Here is a 20,522-nt window from a genome sequence, read left to right as displayed (position 1 = left end):
GGGGTTGCTGGGGGTACCCGGATAAGGGCGGGGAAAACAGGCAAAATGTCACAAATAAACAATCAGCTTTTATTGTTTGAATTATAAAACATGTCAGATTTTTGGCAAATATTTTACAATTTCATTCCTTCTTTTTTTTTTCAACAGCCCGTGGAAGAGAGAGCCTTCTTTTCTTTTTTTTAGGTGATGGAGAGTTGGGGGTGGTGGGAGGGGGGGAATGATGGAAATTAGAAGATGAAAATTTTGATGGACTTGCTTTAAAAGTAAAATAAAAAAGGAGGGGGAGGAATCTGACCCAAGTTCCCTCCCGCCAAATGAAAAAAAAAATCCAATTTCACATTTAATTCCACTATCCAAAAGAGGGCATGTGGGGTATAAAGCAGCAGGCGAAACTCAGCAAAGTTTGCTGTGAAAAGCCGTCAGAAAGATGGGGTAGGGAGGGGGGACCTTCACAGCTGTTCTTAGTAGGGTCGGTTGCGTTGATCGCTTCTGAAGTCATTTCTGGAAGAGAAAGAAAGGAGGTTGTTTTTTTAACCCGAATACCTTCATGTCCAGTGACTGCACCCTAAAACCAGCCACCTGGACTCTGGACCTGGCTGGCACCCTTGCAAGCAGTAAAGGTCTGGCCAGGTGTAAATTTGTGGACAAGGCACCCTAAGCCAAGCCTGACCTTTCCAAAGAACTTCCCATTTCTCATCTCCTTCCTCCAGCCTTTGACTCCTGAGATGTGCATTTCCAGGACCCAACCTATGCTTGTGGATGCAGTATGTTTTAACTGCTTTTAACTCTGAATTTTAAAACAGTTGCAACCCGCTCCGGGACCTGCTGGTGAAGGGCACGTAACAAATCATCACGATCATCAGCATCTCCTGACCTGTGGCCTATCTAGACATAACACTTTTGGTTTTAAAAGTGTTCATTGTACTGTGTCTACTTCTTTTTAAAGCTTGTTCATTTTTATCAGTTCCTTCTTCTGAATATTTTAAATTATTCTATGAAAAACACTTGCATTTTGGGGGTTGGTTGGTTTTACAATCAATCCCTCGTCTCAGGGAACTATGGGAAACTGGAGCCATGTAAGGGGGAACCAGGGGCCTCCTAACAGCTCTCAACACCTTTCAGAGACTACAGCTCCCAGGATTCTTTGGGAGGGGGAAGCCCTGGCAGTTTAAAGTGGTATCGTAGCGCTTTAAATGTAGGGTGTGAAAGTGGCCGAAGACGCAATGATGGGGAATACTGATTTGGGTAAATCCCAGATCTAACATGCCCTTTGGCCATTCCAATAAGTAAATAAATTCAGCACTGACCGGCCTCCCATTTTTCCGCCAAAGCCACCACCTCTGCGGCCTCTGAATCCTCGGTCACCTCCAAAGCCTCCCCGGCTGCGGAAGTCTGGTGGGGGGGGGGAAGCAAGATGAGCAACACAAGGGAAGGCTTTCTCCAAGCTGTGGCATCCTGCCCCCCACCCCATTTCTGGGGTTATGGTTTGCTTTGGGGTTGGTTTTTTTACACACCTCCTCCTGATGGATGCCCATCATCCGGCCTGGGCTCATCGCACTGATTGCAGGAATTCCGACGGGCAAAATTCATATTGCCGCAGCTCCTGAAGGAAACAAGGAAACACGCGTTTTAGAAAGTGCTCTGGATTTTTTAGGGGGGGGGACACTTGGAAATGCTAAATTGTGTTGTTGCAATTTTTGTATATGGCGTTTATTTTTATTACTTTTGTTTCCAGCCCTGTGACTGAAAACATATGAGGAGCAGACTACAAATACCATCAATAAAACAGAATGCAATAAAAATAATAGCCAGTGTGGTGTAGTGGTTAGAGTCCTGGCTGGGCTAGGACGTGGGAGACCAGGGTTGAAACTCGGCCATTAGACCCATCGGGTGACCTTGGACCAGTCGCTCGCTCTCAACCTAACCTGGACTCAGCGCCCAGCCAGTGGTTAGGGATGGTGCAACTCTCAAGTTCAACAACATCTGGAGGGCCACAGATACCCTACGCTGCTCAGCTTGCATTGCAGCTTCCTATGTTCCAACATGGAAGATGATGAAGCCCTTATTCAGATACAGGCCTAAGGATAGGAACTTACGGGTTGGGACAAACCCAGTCGCCACTTTTGGGTTCTCCGCCTCGGCCCTGGAAGCCGCCGCCTCTTCCGAAGCCCCCTCCTCGGGAACCTGCCGTCACAAATACATTGCAGTTAAACCAAAGAAACACATGTGGGTAGGACTTAGCTGAAAAGCATCAGAATGGCCTCTGCTCCCTGCTTCGGAGAGAGGGACAGCCAAAAAGAGATTCAGGGGAGAAAGTTGCTCCCACACTCAGTCTCAAAATAACAGCACCTCTGGATCATATGCAAAGGAGACCGGGGAGGTGGTCCTGTTCCTACCTCGACGACCACCACCACCACCTCCATTGCCTCCTCGCAGGAATTCAGGCCGTCTGGTTGCAAAGGAAACCCTGATAACACTGCCGTTGAATTCCTTTCCTGAAAAAAATAATAATTATTATTCTTGGTTTTTTTAATTAAAAGGAAGGAAAGAAAAATCCACAGCTGCTCAGGCACAATGAAAAAGAAACCTTCCATCACAGATCCTAGAAGAGATGGCTAAAAGCTAGGTTACTTGACTGAGGATATGTACTCCCTGTGCTCTCACCCCCCCCCCCCAAAAAAAACCAGCTCCAAAAATCTGAGGCAGCTTTCCTTAACCTTTGGTTCCCAGATGCCATTGAACTACAAATCCCACCACCCTTCAAACATGGGCCGTGCTGGCTGTGGATGATGTGAGATGTTGTACTACAACATCTTGCATCTCAAGGACTATATGTTATAAAGTAAAGCTAGTTGGTGCCTACAAGAACCTTTAATTGAGCCAGCAGAAGGGAGAGAGAGAAAGCAGGGCAAATTAGCAAGCCATGAGTTCTCCAGATCCTGTTGTGAAAGAAGCCTCCAGTTCACCATCACTCTTGATCTTAGTTGTTTTAAGACTGCTGCATAAAAAGGAGGAGGGGAATCATGTACTGGCTACCGAGATGAAGGAGGCCAGTCTTACCATCAAACCAGTCGATGGCTGCCTTAGCAGACGGTGGGTCATCAAAAGACACTGTCGCTTCGCCCTTTGGCTTCCCAGTATCCTTGTCTGTATAGAGGTTAATCATGAGTTTGCCAGTTTTCTTGTTAGTCTGGGAAGAAAAAAGAGAGAAAGGCCTGTCGTCACCCTCCATATAACACAGAACTGCTGTGTCTGGCATTGGTGGTGGGGGACTAATGTGGGGCAGGACCACACAGTGTTATGGTTCTGGCTTTCTCTGATCTTCTAGACATGGCAGATTAAGCCACAAACTGCGTGACTGGTGCCCATGGCACTCTCTCAAATTTCCAAAAAGTGCCACTGACCTAAGAAGGCTGGCACCTCCTGCTCTGGGGCACCAGCAACTAGAGAAAGGCTGTTGGGTGCCAGAGGGGTGAATCCCCACCCACACCTCAAATATATATCTGGAAACATGTAACAGCTATGTTTTTGCAATGGATGTGCACATTGGTACAAGCGAAAATTTTGAGCGGAGGCTAATAGGTGACGGGTCTCCATATGGACAGGAAGTTGGATCACTAATCTTTTGGTCTTTTCACTCTAAGAACTTCCACTGGTAGAGATCCGGCAAGAAATTGCATCATCAAAAACAGAGGCCAGGTGACAGTGAAGGGGGAAAACCCAGACAGATTTTGGGAGTTGGTTAACAAGAGTTCATCACCACCAAGTCCTACAGGAACAAGAGTAACTTCTAGCTGAATCCATGACAGTTAGGGAAGGTATAATTAACTTCTTGGACTCAAGACAGAAAAGCCAGCTGCTTTCCTACACCCACCATGCCAGTGACTTCCTGAGATTGTCAGAGACCAAATTCAGACAGCTAAGGCACCGACACCAGGGTGTTGTGTGTAAAGAATAAGTCTGATGCCTGCCCTACAATTATGGACACCCACCAAGTCCAACCTTAAGTATGCTCCAATCAGAAACCTGAAATGCCTCAGTTTTCTGATTGGTCATCCAATTTAGGAGACATACCTTGCTTTTATCCATTTGAGGATTTTGTTATGAACTATCACCTGCCTCAACGGCATCGTCCCCACAATCTTACCAGGTTTCTCTGTAAGTAGTTTTACTACTTCACCCACCTTAATGACACCTATTTGCTTGAAATACTCCGCAACTTGATCTGTTGAAACGTCATCTCCCAGTCCTTGTACAAAGATGGTGTTGTTATCAGAGTTGTCAGACTCCGAATCTACATCACAGAGGAGCCAGAGTTATTTTAGAACCTGAAATAACTTCTGCAGGGGCCAAGCTAGAAGGAACAGATTTCCAAGGCTACTCAAGTCAGAACAGTCACCATTGCATCTGCAAGGCTCATCGCTATCTTATGGAAAGCTCTGCATGTATATGGGGAAGTTGTGTCAGAGAACTTAATCATTTTAAGTTTAGGAAATAGAATAATAGAACTGTAGAGTCGGAAGGGAACCCAAGGGTCGTCTAGTCTAACCCCATTCAATGCATGAACCCCAGATGAAGAATCACTGTCAGGTGCCCATACAAAATCTGTTTCAAAGCTTCCAATGAAGGAGAGTCCACCACCCTCGGAGGGAGCCCATTCCACTGTCAAACAGCTCTTACCCTAAGAAAGTTCTTCCTAATGTTTAGTCAGACACTCCTGTCATTTGAATCAGTTGGTTCAGATCCTACCCTCTAACGATTCGGGACCTGCTCTCGGACAGGAATGTTCAAATTACTTTAATAGTGGCTGAATTTTTGAGTGCTGTCCATGTAGAAAGACTGGGCCATTATAAAGAGATTTAGTGGTTCTTAATTGATTGGTGAGGTGGTAGTGTTGTATTGCATTATTTATGCAAATTGATTTTATCTGGAGTTAAAGATCTGACTGGGACAAACTTTGTTATGCTGCGTTGGTATTTACACAATTTTTATACGGTGTTTGTTTGATAATGTGTGATTTGCTATGCCTAATGAAGGATATTTCATTTCCTACCCTCTAGAGCAGCAGAAAACAGGATCACTCCATCTTCCATGTGACAGCCCTCTTACATCAGCTCTCAAGCCTTCTCTTGGCCAGGCTGAACATAAAGCACCTAAGAAGATTGGTGCACCTCCCCATTGAAGAGGAAGACTGCTGTGTGCCGCCATTGAAAGTGAAGGAAATAATAGAAGGCTGTGGAGCTATATGCTGATGTGCTTACCTGTGTCTGGCTTCTGCCCATAATCCCTCTGACCTGAGAAATGGTTGAGAGAAAAACCAAAGGGTATTTTAGCCAAAAAACACCACCACCTGACGATACACAAACTGACGACGTAAATGAATTCTGAATTAATGAAAAGGTATATGCAACAACCCTTAAGCCGAGACAAGATTCAGAAGAGATGATTAAAAATGAAGGAAGGTGCATCCAAGAAGAAAACTGGTCACAGTCTTTTTTTAAAAACCGAAGGTTGTGGCATCTGCCACCCAGGTTTATGGGGTGGGGGGTCATCTTGTGGGTCCTGGCTGGCCATTCTCAAGTTGTGTGCCGCGATTGTTCTCTCACTGGTAGGTTTTGCTTAGCAGAACTTTGCATTACGCGCCACTAAGTGGCAAGGAAAGGAACAACAACAAAAATCCTTTCATGCAAATGGACAAAAGGAAGAGAAAAGAAACCGGAATCCTGGTTTTTAACTTTATTATTACGAGCACCTTATTTTCTTTTTCTTTTAAAGCACACGTACACACCAGCCTCAGCTCAAAGAGGGAAAACAAAGAGAACAAAAAATAATAATAAAATGCTTCTAATGGAACATGGTATTTGGTGGCTTTTAAAGACTGTTACTTATTTATTTATTGGCCTTTTAATGTGGAATTTCCACTGAAATGTTTTATTTCCGATGCTCAGCACTTACCACCAAAATTTTTGAAGCCACCTCGGTCACCACCACTGTAGAGGAAAAATTGAAGAAGTGATTCCTTCTTTTAAAGTCTCTACACCCTGAGCCCAAGGGCTCAAAAGCCACACTTACTGAAGGTTACCGTGCAGCTGCTGAATGCGTCCCCTAAGAATTGGCACACACTCCTTCAGCAATAAGTAACACGTGCTCAGCTCCTGCTCTGGAGCTCTTGTTAGTCTCATTGATTAAGAGAAGAGGGTAGGTATGCAGGTGTTCCCAGGCCCACTTCTGTAGCCCCAAATCCCAGTAGTAATTTGTAAGATGCCATTTACACCTGGGATGCGCTCAACAGGTGTGCATGTTGCAGCCACCATCCCACTGGGTTTGCTTCTTGAGCTCTGTCCTAAACAAACCATGAGTTCTGTTCAGACCAAGGAGTTTATCTGCTGTGACTGGTTGATCATGGGGTTTTGTTTTGGGGGAGGGTGTGTTTATTTTTAACTGTGCACACACTCGAGGGGAAAGGTCTGATCTGTCCTTTGCAGAAGTTTATGCACACTATATAGACAGCAGGTGCATGATAAAGAAATAAAGAATAATGCAGTTTTCTATTCACAAGGGCACAAGCCAGAGAGAATGCTTGCCACCAGCAAACATCCTACAGTGAATGCTTAAAAATTGCTTACCACAGAATTCCCTTTACACACAGCTGAAGTTCCAAACAGTGTGGGTTTCCTTTTTTCACACTCAATCATTGCTTGCTTTCCTACCCATTTGAGTACTTGCAAAAGATGTGTGGGTGTGCATATGCATGAGCGGGGGGGGGGGGGAGGGAGACTGTTTCTAGGCTAACTACAGTCAGTCTGGACTAGCAGCCACAGTGTTTGACAAGGAAGATCTGCATCAGTCATGAAGTTCACTTTTGGCCAAGCCTCCCTCTCAACCTAACCTTCTTCACAAGGTTGTGAGGATAAAAGAGGAGGAAGTTCTATGTGCCATCCTGAACTCATGGCAGGAAGGGTGGGGTAAAATATACTCTGGCCAAGCCTCCCTCTCAACCTAACCTTCTTCACAAGATTGTTGTGAGGATACAAGAGGAGGAAGTTCTATGTGCCATCCTGAACTCATGGCAGGAAGGGTGGGGTAAAATATACTCTGGCTCGTTTTTTTAAAGGACAGCCTTTCATGAGTTTGGAGAAATGCCACCCTCTGGCTTCCAATAAAATCTGCGTTCTTAGCTGTGCAGCAAAGCATGTGGGTTAAGTTTGATATATAGGTTCAAAGCCCCAGCAGCCTATGAAGTTCACTCCGTGAACATGGGTCAGTCATTCTCTCTCAGGCTAAGGCTGGTCACTATTTGTCAGCCTATCGTAACTCATAAGGCTGCTGCGAGGATAAAAAAAAGGAGGGAGGGGAAGCTTGTAAACCACCCACAGCGCATTGGAAGGGTGGGATAAAACAATGCAAATAAATAAATAATTTTGGTCCTAAAACTTAGGCCCAAAAATACATCCAGTTTTTAAACTCCAATCCAGGAGATGCTTCACACTCAAAAAAGGACTGACCTACAGTCATGAGCAGACTCATTCCTTATTTGGGAATTATTTTACATATGCGAAGGGAACAAGGGAACAAGCTTCAGAATGCCAACCTTTGCTCTCATTCAAGCCTCCCTGCATTGCAAGAGTGACTCCAAGTCTTATAAACAGAGAGGTCACATTTGGAACCAAACACAGGGCTGTCATATCGGTTTGGGAATGTCATGGCTGCCCCTCTCCGAGTTCTGGAGGCTTTCTTTTGCTTTTTAAAAAGGAGGATTCAGATTTTCAAAGTGCTAAAGAAATACAAGTATATCCAGATCTAAGTAAATGAAAAAAAAAATTGTTCTCAGTAAGAGAAAATAAAGATTGGCTACATTCACATCATACATTTAAAGCGCTGCAACTTCCCCAAAATAATTATGGGAGCTGTGGTTTGCCATGGGGGCTGCATGTTATTAAGAGACCCCTATTCCCCTCTGAGAGCTACAATTCTCTCTTTTCACAGGGAGCTGTGGGAGGGGAATACTGACCTCCTAACAACTCTCAGCCCCCTTAAGAAATTCCAGCTCCCAGAATTCTTTGGGGGAATCCAGGACTGTTTAAACACATGTCTCATAGAGCTTTAAATGCATGGTGTGAATGTGGCTGTAAAGTCTATAACGCCAGTTAGGTTTGCTGGACATCAGAGAAGGTTTATATTTAGAGATACTGACACACAACAGAAATTGTATCCGGTTATAGACGGTTATTTTAATAGTTGTGACCTACCACACTCAACTATGCCACCCACCCACCCAACTCCTCCACTCTGAACCTGAGCAAGCTACAACCAAGCGCTTCTGAACCACTGCCCTTTCCTTTCTGTGTCAGCAAAACACACTCTTCCTCTGCCCTCAAGTAGCAGCGCCTGGTTTCTGTCCAGCCGCACTTCGTAGCTTAAGCTCCCACAAGGGCTTGTCAAACGCTTTAACCTGAGGCACAAGAGGGAGCGAGAAGGCAAGGCCCTCTTCCATCATCAGCTTAAGTGGGGCCAGTGCCTTCTCACCTTCCACCCAAACAAGACTCCAACCAGTGGCAGTCCCATGTGGCCGCAAAGCACAACCAACGTTCCTTAACTCCTGACTGGTAGGGACCTATTTCACCAAGTGGCACACTATTTATTGTTATTTAAACTTAAACTGGAAGCCAGTACTTAACTCCAGAATTTGCAGGTAAAGGGATTCATCAGTGCATAATTTAAAGCAAGGTGTGTGGAGGGGGGAAGAGCCTGCCACTGCTAGCATGAACAATGGTCAGGGATGATGGGAGCTGCAGTCCAGGAACATCTGCAAAGCCCCAGGTTCTCTGACCCTGGTGGCCAGCAGATTCAGCTGCAGAGAAGGCAGGTGGAACACCAAAGGCCAGGGTGAAGAAACTGGTTCTGCCCAAGGGCCACATCCCCTCTAGGAGCAAAATGGCAGCAGTGGGCAGGGCAAAGGCAAAAGTGAGTGAAGCAACAGGCGTACATTTTACCTTTGGGTGGTACCTTTCGACACCAAGACCCCTCTCTATCCCCCACCCAGGCAAGCAAGAGTTCAGGGACACATTCCAGTCAGGCAAAAACATTCAAGGAGAGTATGATGCAGGGCTGGTGAAGGGGGGAAGATGGGGTTTGGCTGAGGGAAAGGATGTGTTTTGGAAAGAGTCCTGTGAACCAGATACAGGAACCCAGAAGGCTGCATTTGGCCCCCTCCCCTGACCAGGGTAGGAAACATATACGCAGCTTTGCCTCACCTTAATAAATCTGGTTCTATTTTATACCTTGTTTTTGAGAACCTGCAGAGGTGCAATATGGCAAGTAGTCCTCCGCCAAGCTTCTGCCCCCTCTCCCTATTTCCTACACAAGCATCAATGGGCAACCTGAGCTTTGGCCTGGCACATCTCAACAGGTATGCTACCTCTCTCCAGCATTGCCTGTCTAGATGCAAGCTGCATTCCAGGGGCAGGGAACCCTTCTCAGCCAGAAAGCTGCACCCCTTCATGGACAACATCCTAGGGGCCACATGCCAATGGTAGCAAGCACGTGAATAAGCAGCCGTGAAAGAGAATGGGACCAGGAATGCTATGGACCTCTGGGAAATAGGGTACCTTCCAGCCACATTAAAGCCAGACATTTCTACACACACAAACCTCTCTTCATCCTCCACCCAAGCATGAATAATCACTACAATTTAAAGGACACATTCCAGCCAAGGGAAAGAATCAGAGGTGTGTATGGAGTGGGGCTACCGAGAGACCTCAGGTTTCCCCACATCTATTCCAATCTCTTTGGAAGAGCAGCCACCACTGCAAATCTTGTTTAGCAATGTGGAAACATTTATTGCCCACCACTGGCTTCACACAGACTGCTTTATGAGGCAGCTTCCAGCACTGCAGATATAGCCTGCACTGTCTTGAAGTTGCCGTGTGACAAACCTGCTTTTACTAGACTGCTCTGGTAAGAAACTGGCCACAGATAGCCAGCCACACAAGCAGAGAATTCCTTCTGTCTGGGCAGCAAATCCAGTATATCCCTGCTTGCCATAAACACTCCACAGAGCTTACAGAGCTTCATCAAGCTGGAAATCAACCATCCTAAGTTGGGTTTGAGAATCTTAGCTGGTAACATAATTTAAGGGAATGCTTGCTAATCATGAACAATAGTAAACTATCAATTATATTTTCAGTATCGCTTGACATCACGCTGTCTTTAATAGTCAGAATTGCTTGACTAAATCATGCTGATATAGCCTTAGGAACACAGCAGCCAGAGCTTGTATGCTCAACTTTAAATCATTACCCTAAGGAAGAGTGTTCATCCAGTTGGCTTGCTGAGGTGTAAAACGGGGAGAAAAGCTGGCATGACTTTATGAACTGGGCCTGGGGAAAACCAGGCACCCAATCCCAGCTTAGGCCCAAGCTTATGGGTGCCTCAGCTCAATGCCCACCAGGGTTGCCAACTGAACAGAAAAAAACCTAGCTCAACTTGTTCTGGTGGCCGTAGCCTTGCTGGGGTTTTCAGGACTTGCACAATTCCAACTCTGGGGCAATGCTTACTGACTTCACCCCAGAGCGCTCACTGTCCATGTATGGGGGCGGGGGCGGACGTAGGTTCCCCATGTGACTTAAAACCTGGCACGATCAAGGTCACACTTTAGATTGCGGACCCACAAATACTGTGGGCAGTGGGGCTGGCAAGGAAGAATGGCAGGGTAAGGCCAGGGACCCTGACTAGAGTCATTTAAGTAAAAAATGCCTGAACAGGGCTTATAACAGCTGTTTGACTTGGTTTTCTCATGGTACAATCAGGCCAAGGTGCTGTTAAAAGGTGAAGGACCTGTCAGCTGAGAAGAATCATTGCCCACCTCACTTGTTAAAATGAACCAACTAGTGTAGCCGAATTCTTTGCTGAAAGTATGGCTGGATCCTACTGGTCAACAGGCACTGGAGGTGTCCCATGATACCCAGTTATTTTATCTTGCAGAAAGAGATTCCATTTATACATTGGAGAATCTTGGTTTGTATGCTATTCCCACCAATTCTGTCCAGTTTTCAGGCAGTACCCATCACAGAGTGCTTGAAGAAGAAAAAAATCCACTGCCTTCAAATCTGAAAGGCTCACATGTTTTTGCACGAGCATCCACCCAAGCAAGCCTGAAAAACAGTGGGAGAGGCAGCCACATACAACCTCTGCAGCTACTAGTGTAAAAATCCTTTACCTTAAGCCCAACATCGGACCTCTGCTGTCAGAATCGAACCTGCTTCCACCTCCTCGGGGCCCACCATAGCCTCTGTTGTCTTCGCCATACCTACTCTTCTCACGACGATCATCTGAAGAATTACAAAGCAGTTACTGTGGACTGATAGACAAGAGGCGTCTCCTAACAACTAGGCACCCTTAATGAACTACAGCTCCCAGAATTCTTTGGGGGAAGCCATGATGGTATCATAGTGCTTTAAATGTATGGTGTAAATGTGGCCTAAGTGACCCTGGAGGATTATAAGCTACCAAAGCGTGTGATGCTGCTTTCGTTAAACATTTCTGGGTAGCCTGTGCAAGGCTTACCTTGCATGTTCTGGCCATAGCTTTCCTTCTGCTGGGATTGGTAGGACGGCTGGTTCTGGCCGTACGATCCTGGTGGCTGCCCATAATTGGACTTCTGGTTGTAGGAGCCTTGCTGTGGACCCAAATCGTGCTGCTGGTCGTAGGAGCCTCGGTTTTGGCTGTAACCTGACTGCTGGTCATACGAGCTTTGCTGCTGTCCTTGCTGGCTGTAGCCCGACGGCTGGTCAAACTGCTTCGGCTGCTGGCTGTAACCCGACAGTTGGTCATAGGAGCCTGGTGGCTGACTGTAACCTGAGGGCTGGTTATATGAACCTGGCTGCTGTCCATAATTGGACTTCTGGTCATAGGAAGTCCTATTGCTGAAGCAGAGGAGAAAACTGATGAAGAAGCATGACCGAAATGTGCAGAAGTTTCGTCGGTTTATTGACAATGCATATACAGGACAGAGTTCCAAGGCAGTCAAGTCAACGGCAACTCAGATCATGATAGCACGCTTTTTTGGCATCTGGAGCACAGGAAGCTGCTCAATACAGTCATAGCACTGGCTCATCTAGCCCACTGCTATATACCATGAAATGCAGCCACTCTTCAGGGCTTGAGACAGAGAGTCTTTCGCAACCCTACCTACAGATGCTGGGGATTGAACCTGGGACATTCTGCACATAAAACAGATGCCCTGTCACTGAACTACAATGTAGGAACCACTGCTGAAGAATCATTGTCAGATGATCATCCAACCTCTGCTTAAAAATCTCCAATTTCTATCAGCCCAATTTCAACCAACCCCATCACGACTAATTCCTGGACGGCCACAATCACCTCTGCTTATATCCTAACGACAAGCAGAATCCCAGCTTAACTCACCCAGCCAATAATCTACACCAGCAATCTTCGCCCCCCAAAACTGGCAGAGAACAATGGAGATTTCATTGCAGGCATATAAATTGGCCCAGCAAAAGCCTAAGAAAGCCAGAATTAATCTGAATCCCCCCTTTCCCCCCCAATCAGAATGCCAATGCAATCTTTCTACAAGTTTTCACTGCTTCACAACACAGAGAACTTTACAGCAGTTGTAGCTGGAGAATGTTAGTAGTTAAATTAGTGACATACTTTTATCAGGTTCAGGCAAAACAAGTCAGTCTCCTTACCTGCCTGATGGCTCTTTCTGCTGTCCCTGACTGCCGTAAGACTCCTGGCTGTAAGAGCTCTGGTTCTGATTTTCATATCCCCCATATCCTTGCTGGCCGCTCTGCCCGTAACCTGAAGATCCAACAGGGAACGCTTTAGGTAAACGGTTGCCCCTGAACAGTGCACACGTACAAAAATGTCAGCATGCTCAGCCAAACCTGTCTGGGTCTGTCCATAGTTTCCTTGATAGCCTCCATAACTTTGCCCATAAGAGGAGCTCTCCCCACTCTGCTCATAGCCAGGATAGCCCTGAAATCGAACAGGAAGAGGGCAAAAGAGAAGTCAGGCCACAGGCATTTGTGGAGACCAGGGAACTAAACCAAGACAGCCACTACAACGGTATGCTTTGGGCAGGGAAACCTGGGTTTGAATCCCCTGATTAGCCACAAGGCACAGTGGGTGGCCTTGGGCTAGTCACAGGCTCCCTGCCTAACCTACCATACGGGGTTGTTGTTATTTATTAAGTTTTACATATCTTAGAAGCCAAAATAGGCTTCTAAGCAGCTGTGAGGATTAAATGGGTATCCCACTTTATGTTTTTTTAAGGCTTTATATTTTCCAAATAATTGTATCTCACTTACCCCTCACTCACTGGCTTTACCATTTTGTTTGCTGTTTGCTTTATTATATTGCAAGGTACAAATCTTCTTCATGCCATTTTGGCAGAAGGGCTGGGGTGTGGGATATAAATATGATTGTGACATCAATCAGTCCCAGGTTAAGGAGGCTGAACAGGGCAAGCTATAGACTACCTCTGTTCATGTGGCTCAAGAAAAAGAACCCTCTGAAGTCTGGAGTAGCTGGCAGCACCAATCCGCCAACCAGTTGTCACAGGAGCAGAGAACCTTCAGGACCTCTCCCAGGCCTCCACAGGCTGTTCTGGCCAAGCCATGCCCATATGCCCTATACCTGACATTGCATGTGATATGAGGTGCATAGCAGCTTAGTTGCCTGGGTAAATCATACATCAGGAGAATCAGCCTTATAGTACACTGATACAGATTCAACTCTGGCCTGGAAGGACTTTCCACTCTACAAAATGTAAAGGTAAAGAACCCCTGGATGGTTAAGTCCAGTCGAATTCAACTATGGGGTGCAGCGCTCAACTCCACTTTCAGGTCAAGATCGTTTGTCCGCAGAGCTTTTCTGGGCCATGTGGCCAGCATGACTAAACCACTTCTGGTGCACGGAACACCATGACGAGTGCCAGAGCACACGGAAACACCGTTTACCTCCCCACCGCAGTGGTACCTATTTATCTACTTGCACTGGTATGCTTTCAAACTTCTAGGTTGGCAGGAATTGGAACAGAGCAACAGGAGCTCACCCCATTGCATGGATTTGAACTGCCAACTTTACGATCGGCAAGCCCAAGAGGCTCAGTGGTTTAGACCTCAGCGCCACCCGCATCTCTCCACTCTACCATTACCACTCTACTATAACATGAGGAATAACTCATGATAGAGTGAGATCATGCTTGCTTTTAATGGCAAGCACTCTATCAATCCACATGTATAATTTCTGCAGTCTAAATCTCAAATGGGCTCCTTTTGTATCTCATTAGTCACACTTGATCGTTCTTCCCACAAAGTTCACTCAAATACCAGCTGTCTATCTCTCTCAAGAGGATCAAGAAAGACATTGATTACACCATGATCCTGTCATAAAAAAACTGATGCTGTGATTTATTTATTTTTTAAAGCAGCACAAAAGTGGTCATTTGGCTCACCTGTGGTGCCTGTCCATAGCTTTGATTTCCTTGATTGCTATATCCTGTGTAGCTGGAAGAGAAGGTGGCAGATAAGTGTTATTTCCACACAGCACCTCCCTAGGGGCAAAAAGAAGAATTCACATCTATCTGAGCATCCTGCAGCATCTTAAAGAGCAGTTCTTTGTTGCAGCTTAAGCTTTTGTGAACTGAAGCCAACTTCTGGCACACAAACATTATGAACAGAACCTGAAGTTTAGGGAAGGGCACAAACTGTTCTTGCAGAGACATAACTGTGTTCTTGTTGACCAGCAGAAAGTATAAAAACCAGTGACTCTGGAAATCCCTAGTGACGCCTTCTAGCCAGACGTGGCACACGGTCTGGCACTTTGTTCTCTTTGGAAAAAACATATGCACCTGGGCTCTTTAGAGCAGCCTTCTCCAACTTAGTGCCTCCGTATGTTTTTGGCTGCAACCCCCATGATCTCCAGTCACCAAAGCTGTATCATGCTGTGGCAGATGGGGGTTGTAATCCAAAACATCTGAAGGGCACCAGGGGAAGGAGAAAGCTCTAGAGGAATTACTGAGTTCCTTTTATAGCACGTCAATAAGTGGTAATTTCCCACTGGACCAACTTCGCATCAGAAGTAATTTGCAAAGAACGCCTTCACTTAAGACATCACTTCAGCACAGACTTATCTCTCCAAGTTGTACAGTTTTAGGCATTTGAAACCAGACCAGCGGTCTGGCTTATTTTTGCAATTCAATCTGCACTATATGTAGACTTTTTTTCACATTAAGGAAGGTCCGTAGCTCAGTGGTAGAACGTTTGCTTTGAATGCGGGAGGTCCTAAGTTTACTCCCCAGCATCTCCAGGTAGGCGTGGGAAATATTCCTGCCTGAAACCCAGGAGAGCCACTGCGAATCAATGTAGATAATGCAGAAGTAGATGGACCAATGGTATGGCTCAGTTTGGCAGCTTCCTATGTTGCAATAAAACAAACCTTGTTTAGACATATACGCACACACTTTGTGACTAGATCTGAATTTTACCCACAGCAGTTGAGGCTACTTTATAGATCACCACTTTAACTGTGTCATCCAAATGAAAAGTTTGAATTTGGGGGGCCATCCAGTCATTTTAATCAATACAGTACTGTTAGTATATAAAACCCTTAACAGCTTGGAACCGGCTTACTTGAAAGACTGCCTTACCCCAATTGTGCCTGTTCAACTGCTTCAAAATGTGAAATGGCACTTTCACAAATTCCACATAATGTTCGTTACACACTTGCAAGGAATCTATCCTTTTAGCATGACACCTACTCTCTGAAACTTTGAGCCTCTTGTTATTAGATAGGCATCATTGCTGTACAGTGGAACCTTGGTTTAAGAACAGTCCTGTTTACGAACAATTCGGTTTACAAGCTCCACAAAACTGGAAGTAGTGTTCCGATTTGCGAACTCTACCTCGTCTACAAACGGAACCGGAACGGTGGAAGGGCACCGGTGGCGAGAGGCCTCTTTAGGGAAAGCACATCTCAGTTGAAGAACAGATTTGGTTTAAGAACAGACTTCAGGAACGGATTAAGTTTGTAAACCGAGGTACCACTGTACTGCTTTTGAAGCCTGCTAAACTCTTTTTTTGTTTAGGCAAACCTATCCAGGTGAGCAATTTTATGACATATTTTTGTTTCTAAACTGTTGGTTTTATCTATACAGTACTTGATAAAAGTTATTATGTCCACTTGTTTTTAAAGTTTGATTTTACCAATATTTTCTTATGAATGTTTTATACTGTTTTTATGTAAACCGCTTAGAGGTTTTTCTGATTAAGTGATATCTAAATGTTGTTAAATAAAGTACTGTAAAATAATACAGCATTGGGCAGGAGAGAAAGGGATATAAGGGACAGGTATTTGTACTTGTTTCCCTGTGAGGAAGAACACAAGCTGTTCTTTTTACCTGGTTGGGAGAGCAGGACAGGGAGGCTAAATGGTAACACTGAGCAAAAGGGAGGGTGGCAGAAATGGCTTGGACATAAACTGTAACTCTGCATGTGGGAATTTGAATGGAGGAAAACGATTCCAAAAGAGAGAGGCAGAATGGTCACTACCAACCTTCCAAAAAGTCTCAAGAAGATAGCAACATATTACACCACAACATGGGGGTTCTTGTGTTTTTCTCCACAGGTTTAAGCCCTACACGGTATCATCATTAGATTTGCATACCTTTGTTGCTGATCTCCAGAATGGCTGAAACTTCCAGAATCTTAAAGGAACAAAAACAAAAATAAATTCCAAATAGGCACTTATATAAGAAATGAACTTTTCAGCCAAAAATTATGATGAATTGGTTATTTGTGATGAGGAGCTCAATAGTTTATTTTTCATAACGAAAGCTGGCACAACCTCTGTTCAGATGATTTCAGGCTCTCTTGCAGCAAGGCATGTGTGTTACAATGCTGCTCGTCTGCTTTGAGAAGCAGGGCATCACATCCATACCATACATTTAAAGCACACTGTGTTCCTCAACATGTGTAAACTACCCCCACAGAGCTACAATTCCCAGTGCCTTTGAACTACAGTTCCCAGGATTCTATGGGGGAAGCCATGTGTTTTAACTGTGACTAGGGACTTCTAAATCGTATCAGAGCAAGGCTGCCAATGCCAGGAAAAACTGCCCGAGTTACATGCAAATGAAAATTAACATTCAGGCTTGATGGGATATTCTCCTAGAACCCCAAAGGCCACCATATAGAGTCAAGTGTAAAAAACAAACATGTAGAATTAAAGAATCCGGAGTCTAGGGAATTGTTCTGAGTACGAGAACTATTCCACACAGCTGAGTGAAGGTTTTGGCCTCTAGCTTTCTGTCTGCTCCACCACTACCCTTTTTTCACATATAAAAAGTACACGGTAGAGCTGGTTAACATCTGGTTTTCAATATCGCAATATATCAGCAGCTAAACATCACAATATATCACAATGTCTGAAATAAGGATGGAACTATGTAGAGGCGAACACATGGCAATAGTCTCCAAAACTTTGCAAGAGGTGGGAGAACGTGTGAAGGGGAAGCAAAAAGTAGCAGGGAATGACTGGATCTCAAAGCAAAAAGTAGCAGGGAATGACCAGATCTCAAATTCCTTCTGCCAAGAATGGAAAGAGGGGTGTGGATGGCTGAATGCCCACTGGCAAAGGACCATCATGGATTCATATTAGATTTGTAGGAGTGACAGTAACTCTGTTCCCTGCTCCATTCCAACCTGATAATGTGAAGAAAGTCTAAAAGAGGCCCAGCCTTATTGCAAGAATAGTTCCCTGTACGTGTTTTTAAGAGAGACTAGGAGAGACCCTCCTTTAAAGCCAGTCTTAGATAAATATCCCAGGCCACAGACCCTCACATGTAGCTGCAGTCCTGCACAGAACAGAAGATGAAAATCCCAGCATGTTCATCTGTGGAAAAGATTGCTGGTGCTGGGGTTCAAAGGGTGGGGGACACAAGACAGAGGAAGTTCAGATGTGGGGCCAAAGTTCACAGTGCTTGACAATCATTGCCTTAAGTATTTGTTTTTTCGATCCTCTGTTAGAGATGTCATCAACTGGAGATGAACAATTGAGAAGACAGGTGGGTACTTGTGCTGAGCATGATTTCAGACACGGTGAATGAGGTGTGCAGTATCTACAACTATAAATAACTCGTCTTGGATATCATTTGCTATTTAATATAGGTGCATGGCTAGCCATGGTGAACAGCCACAGAACCCTCTCAAAGATGCTTGTGCCCAGCAGAAGTTTGCAATGTGTTTCCAAAAACTGTTTTGCTTCTCTCCTCCCTTCAGTTACAAGAAGCCTATTTCCAACTTGAACTCCCACTGCGAAAGAACTCTAAGACTGCAACAGCCGCTTGGAAAGGGCTATGCTCTGACCACCGCCAAACATTCCACACAAACAGCAAGAGCACATATGCCTCATAAGCGTCCCCCATTAGTAGCCAGCATCATCCTTAACGCTTAAGAGCAGCCTTCTCAAACCTGATGCTCTCCTGATGTTTTGGACTAAATCAGCCCCAACAAACGTAGCCAGTGGTCAAGGATGTTGGGACCTGCAGTCCAGCAAGCATCTGGAGGACCCTGGCTTGTGGAAGGAGATAGGACTATATTGTAGTTGACGGGCTGAGGCTGAGAGAGGAGTAGAGGGAACTGTTCATATTCCAGCCACGCAAAAACACTCAAGGAAGGTGTGAAACTGCCAACGAAGGTTGCAGCCTGGGGACAGCACCAAGGGCCAAATAAGGAAACCCAGGGGGCAAATTTGCCTGAAGTTTCCCAACCCTACCATAATAATATTATTATATTCAATCTTTTCAGATCCAGGACCCACCTTTAATTCAAATATATCTGCATGCCGGTGGTGCTCCTGCTGTGACCCACCTTGTATCAGACATGACCCAGTAGTTGATCCCGACCCACTAACTGAAGACTACTGTATTGCCTTTCCCAAATTACAAAAACATAAAAACTTCGATATATTACTATAAAGCTGTAAAACACTCAACTATTGCCAACAACATTTTTAAAAATAAAATAATATTGCTATTATATATCCTTCTTCAAGGATTCCAGTTTAAAAATAAATAAATAAACCACAAACTGAGGCGCCACTCACGCCTCGACTGGCCAAGAATAGTCCCAAGGGGCCTTGAGCACGTGAAAAGAGTCAGCTGTGGGGCGAGCGCGCAGGCGCACTCGCGGATCAGTCGAGCGCAACCTTTGCAAAAGGGCCTGAAACTTGTGGGAGGAGTCATTGCGCAGGCGCAACCCTCTCAAATATGGCAACTGCCAGACCCGCTGGGGTCCTTCCCTCCTCCCAGAGGCCACGCCCCCTCCCGCCTCCCCTTCAGTGACAGCCTCAAGCCCCGGTTTCCCCCAGCGAGGGAGGCGGCCACCTACCCGACGCCATCCCGGTCAGCAACCCCGGCGGGGAAAGAGGTGAGGCGGGGGAAAGACGCGGGACCCCGGACAACCCGCTCCGTCGGCCACTCGCTGACTGACTCTGCCAGCAGCGGCAGCAACAGCAGCGTTGTCGACGCCGCCGTCGCTTCGGCTGCGGGGCGGCACAGCCAATCAGAGCGGGCGGCGCCTACCAACTGAACAGCGCGCGCAAGAATGGGGGGGGAAAGAGATAAATAGGCGTGTTGGAACATACCTATTGACACCCTGCAAGGGTGTGTGCGAGAGAGAAGAGAGAGCAAGAATACTATTGCTCCAATCGATGACGGGCGGGGAGGTTCCGTCCGTGTTCCAAAGCGGGCTGTACCACCTTGGCGTACAGAGGAGGAGAGGAAGGGACTGAATGGAACGTACCACTGTGGCTTCAGTGAAATAATAGCTTTTGGGGCTCTTTAAAGCGAAGGGAAAATGTACTAATGCATTAATATCCCAGCTTTCAGCCAAGGAGCTCAAGGCAGCATATATAGTCTGTCCCCCGCCTTTTTATTTTTTTCTCACAACAACCCTGTGAGGTAGGTTAGATTGAGATAGTGTTCTGCCTAATATCTTTATGGCAGCGAGAATTTGAACTTGGATCCAGTCCAAACACTGTAACCGCCACACAGTGGGTCCCCGTAATTAGTGAAGAGGCAAAACTGTGATATTAAACGCAGTGTGTGATATACACACCATTTTAGCTTGCTTAGATTTGAATGATAGGGAACCTGTGAAAATAGCAGCTTTATACCAGGCGTTCCTTTGGAAATGGCAAGAAACCCAAAAATCCATACAATGTTGAGATCAGCTGTTGAAATCAGTGCAGCCATGAAAGGTTCAGTTTGCTATCTTGATTCAAAATTACACCCAATTATATCCAAACACGGACAAAAGTTGCCTCCTTAACCTCAGGAGCCATCAAGCAAAATTTAGTGATGATATCTTATGAAGTGTCCAAATAAATAGAGGACCAACAAACAACTTTCCAAACTGTAGTAGATAAAATGTCTCTGATAGCGTGCAGAGTGCATTTGGCTGTGTAATCAGAGCAATTCCCTCACACATCCTAGT

At 45.6% G+C, this 20,522-nt stretch overlaps 1 protein-coding gene across 3 annotated transcripts; it reads right to left on the bottom strand.

The window, feature by feature from the left end:
- Positions 1-48: 48 nt before the first annotated feature.
- LOC128402652 (TATA-binding protein-associated factor 2N-like) lies at positions 49-19,592 on the bottom strand. 3 transcript variants are annotated; one of them, XM_053366938.1, is made up of 16 exons: positions 19,416-19,590; positions 16,693-16,732; positions 14,483-14,534; positions 12,912-13,002; positions 12,714-12,825; positions 11,566-11,924; positions 11,219-11,330; positions 5,956-5,990; positions 5,262-5,294; positions 4,185-4,294; positions 3,061-3,190; positions 2,397-2,495; positions 2,097-2,184; positions 1,515-1,603; positions 1,308-1,392; positions 49-501 (listed from the first exon to the last, which is right to left on the bottom strand). In XM_053366938.1, the coding sequence occupies exons 1-16, from the start codon at positions 19,423-19,425 to the stop codon at positions 462-464; spliced, it is 1,485 nt and encodes a 494-aa protein (XP_053222913.1). In that variant the 5' UTR covers positions 19,426-19,590; the 3' UTR covers positions 49-461. The 3 variants fall into 3 exon arrangements, with proteins under 3 accessions (XP_053222913.1, XP_053222914.1, XP_053222915.1); XM_053366939.1 differs by lacking the exon at positions 12,912-13,002 and having other exon boundaries at positions 12,714-12,866; positions 14,483-14,581; positions 19,416-19,592; XM_053366940.1 differs by lacking the exon at positions 12,912-13,002 and having other exon boundaries at positions 12,714-12,866; positions 19,416-19,591.
- Between the last annotated feature and the right edge of the window lie 930 nt (positions 19,593-20,522).

This window comes from Podarcis raffonei, chromosome 15 (assembly GCF_027172205.1).
Source record: "Podarcis raffonei isolate rPodRaf1 chromosome 15, rPodRaf1.pri, whole genome shotgun sequence".
Taxonomy (NCBI): domain Eukaryota; kingdom Metazoa; phylum Chordata; class Lepidosauria; order Squamata; family Lacertidae; genus Podarcis; species Podarcis raffonei.
This window is presented reverse-complemented; position numbering and strand designations above follow the sequence as displayed.

Excerpts from the sequence above, each read along its gene's own strand:
- LOC128402652 (XM_053366938.1), bottom strand. Across the intron at positions 5,295-5,955 it reads TGGCTTCAAAAATTTTGGTG|GTCAGAGGGATTATGGGCAG; the intron begins GTAAGTGCTGAG and ends ACCATTTCTCAG. Across the intron at positions 2,185-2,396 it reads TGGTGGTGGTGGTCGTCGAG|GTTCCCGAGGAGGGGGCTTC; the intron begins GTAGGAACAGGA and ends TTGTGACGGCAG.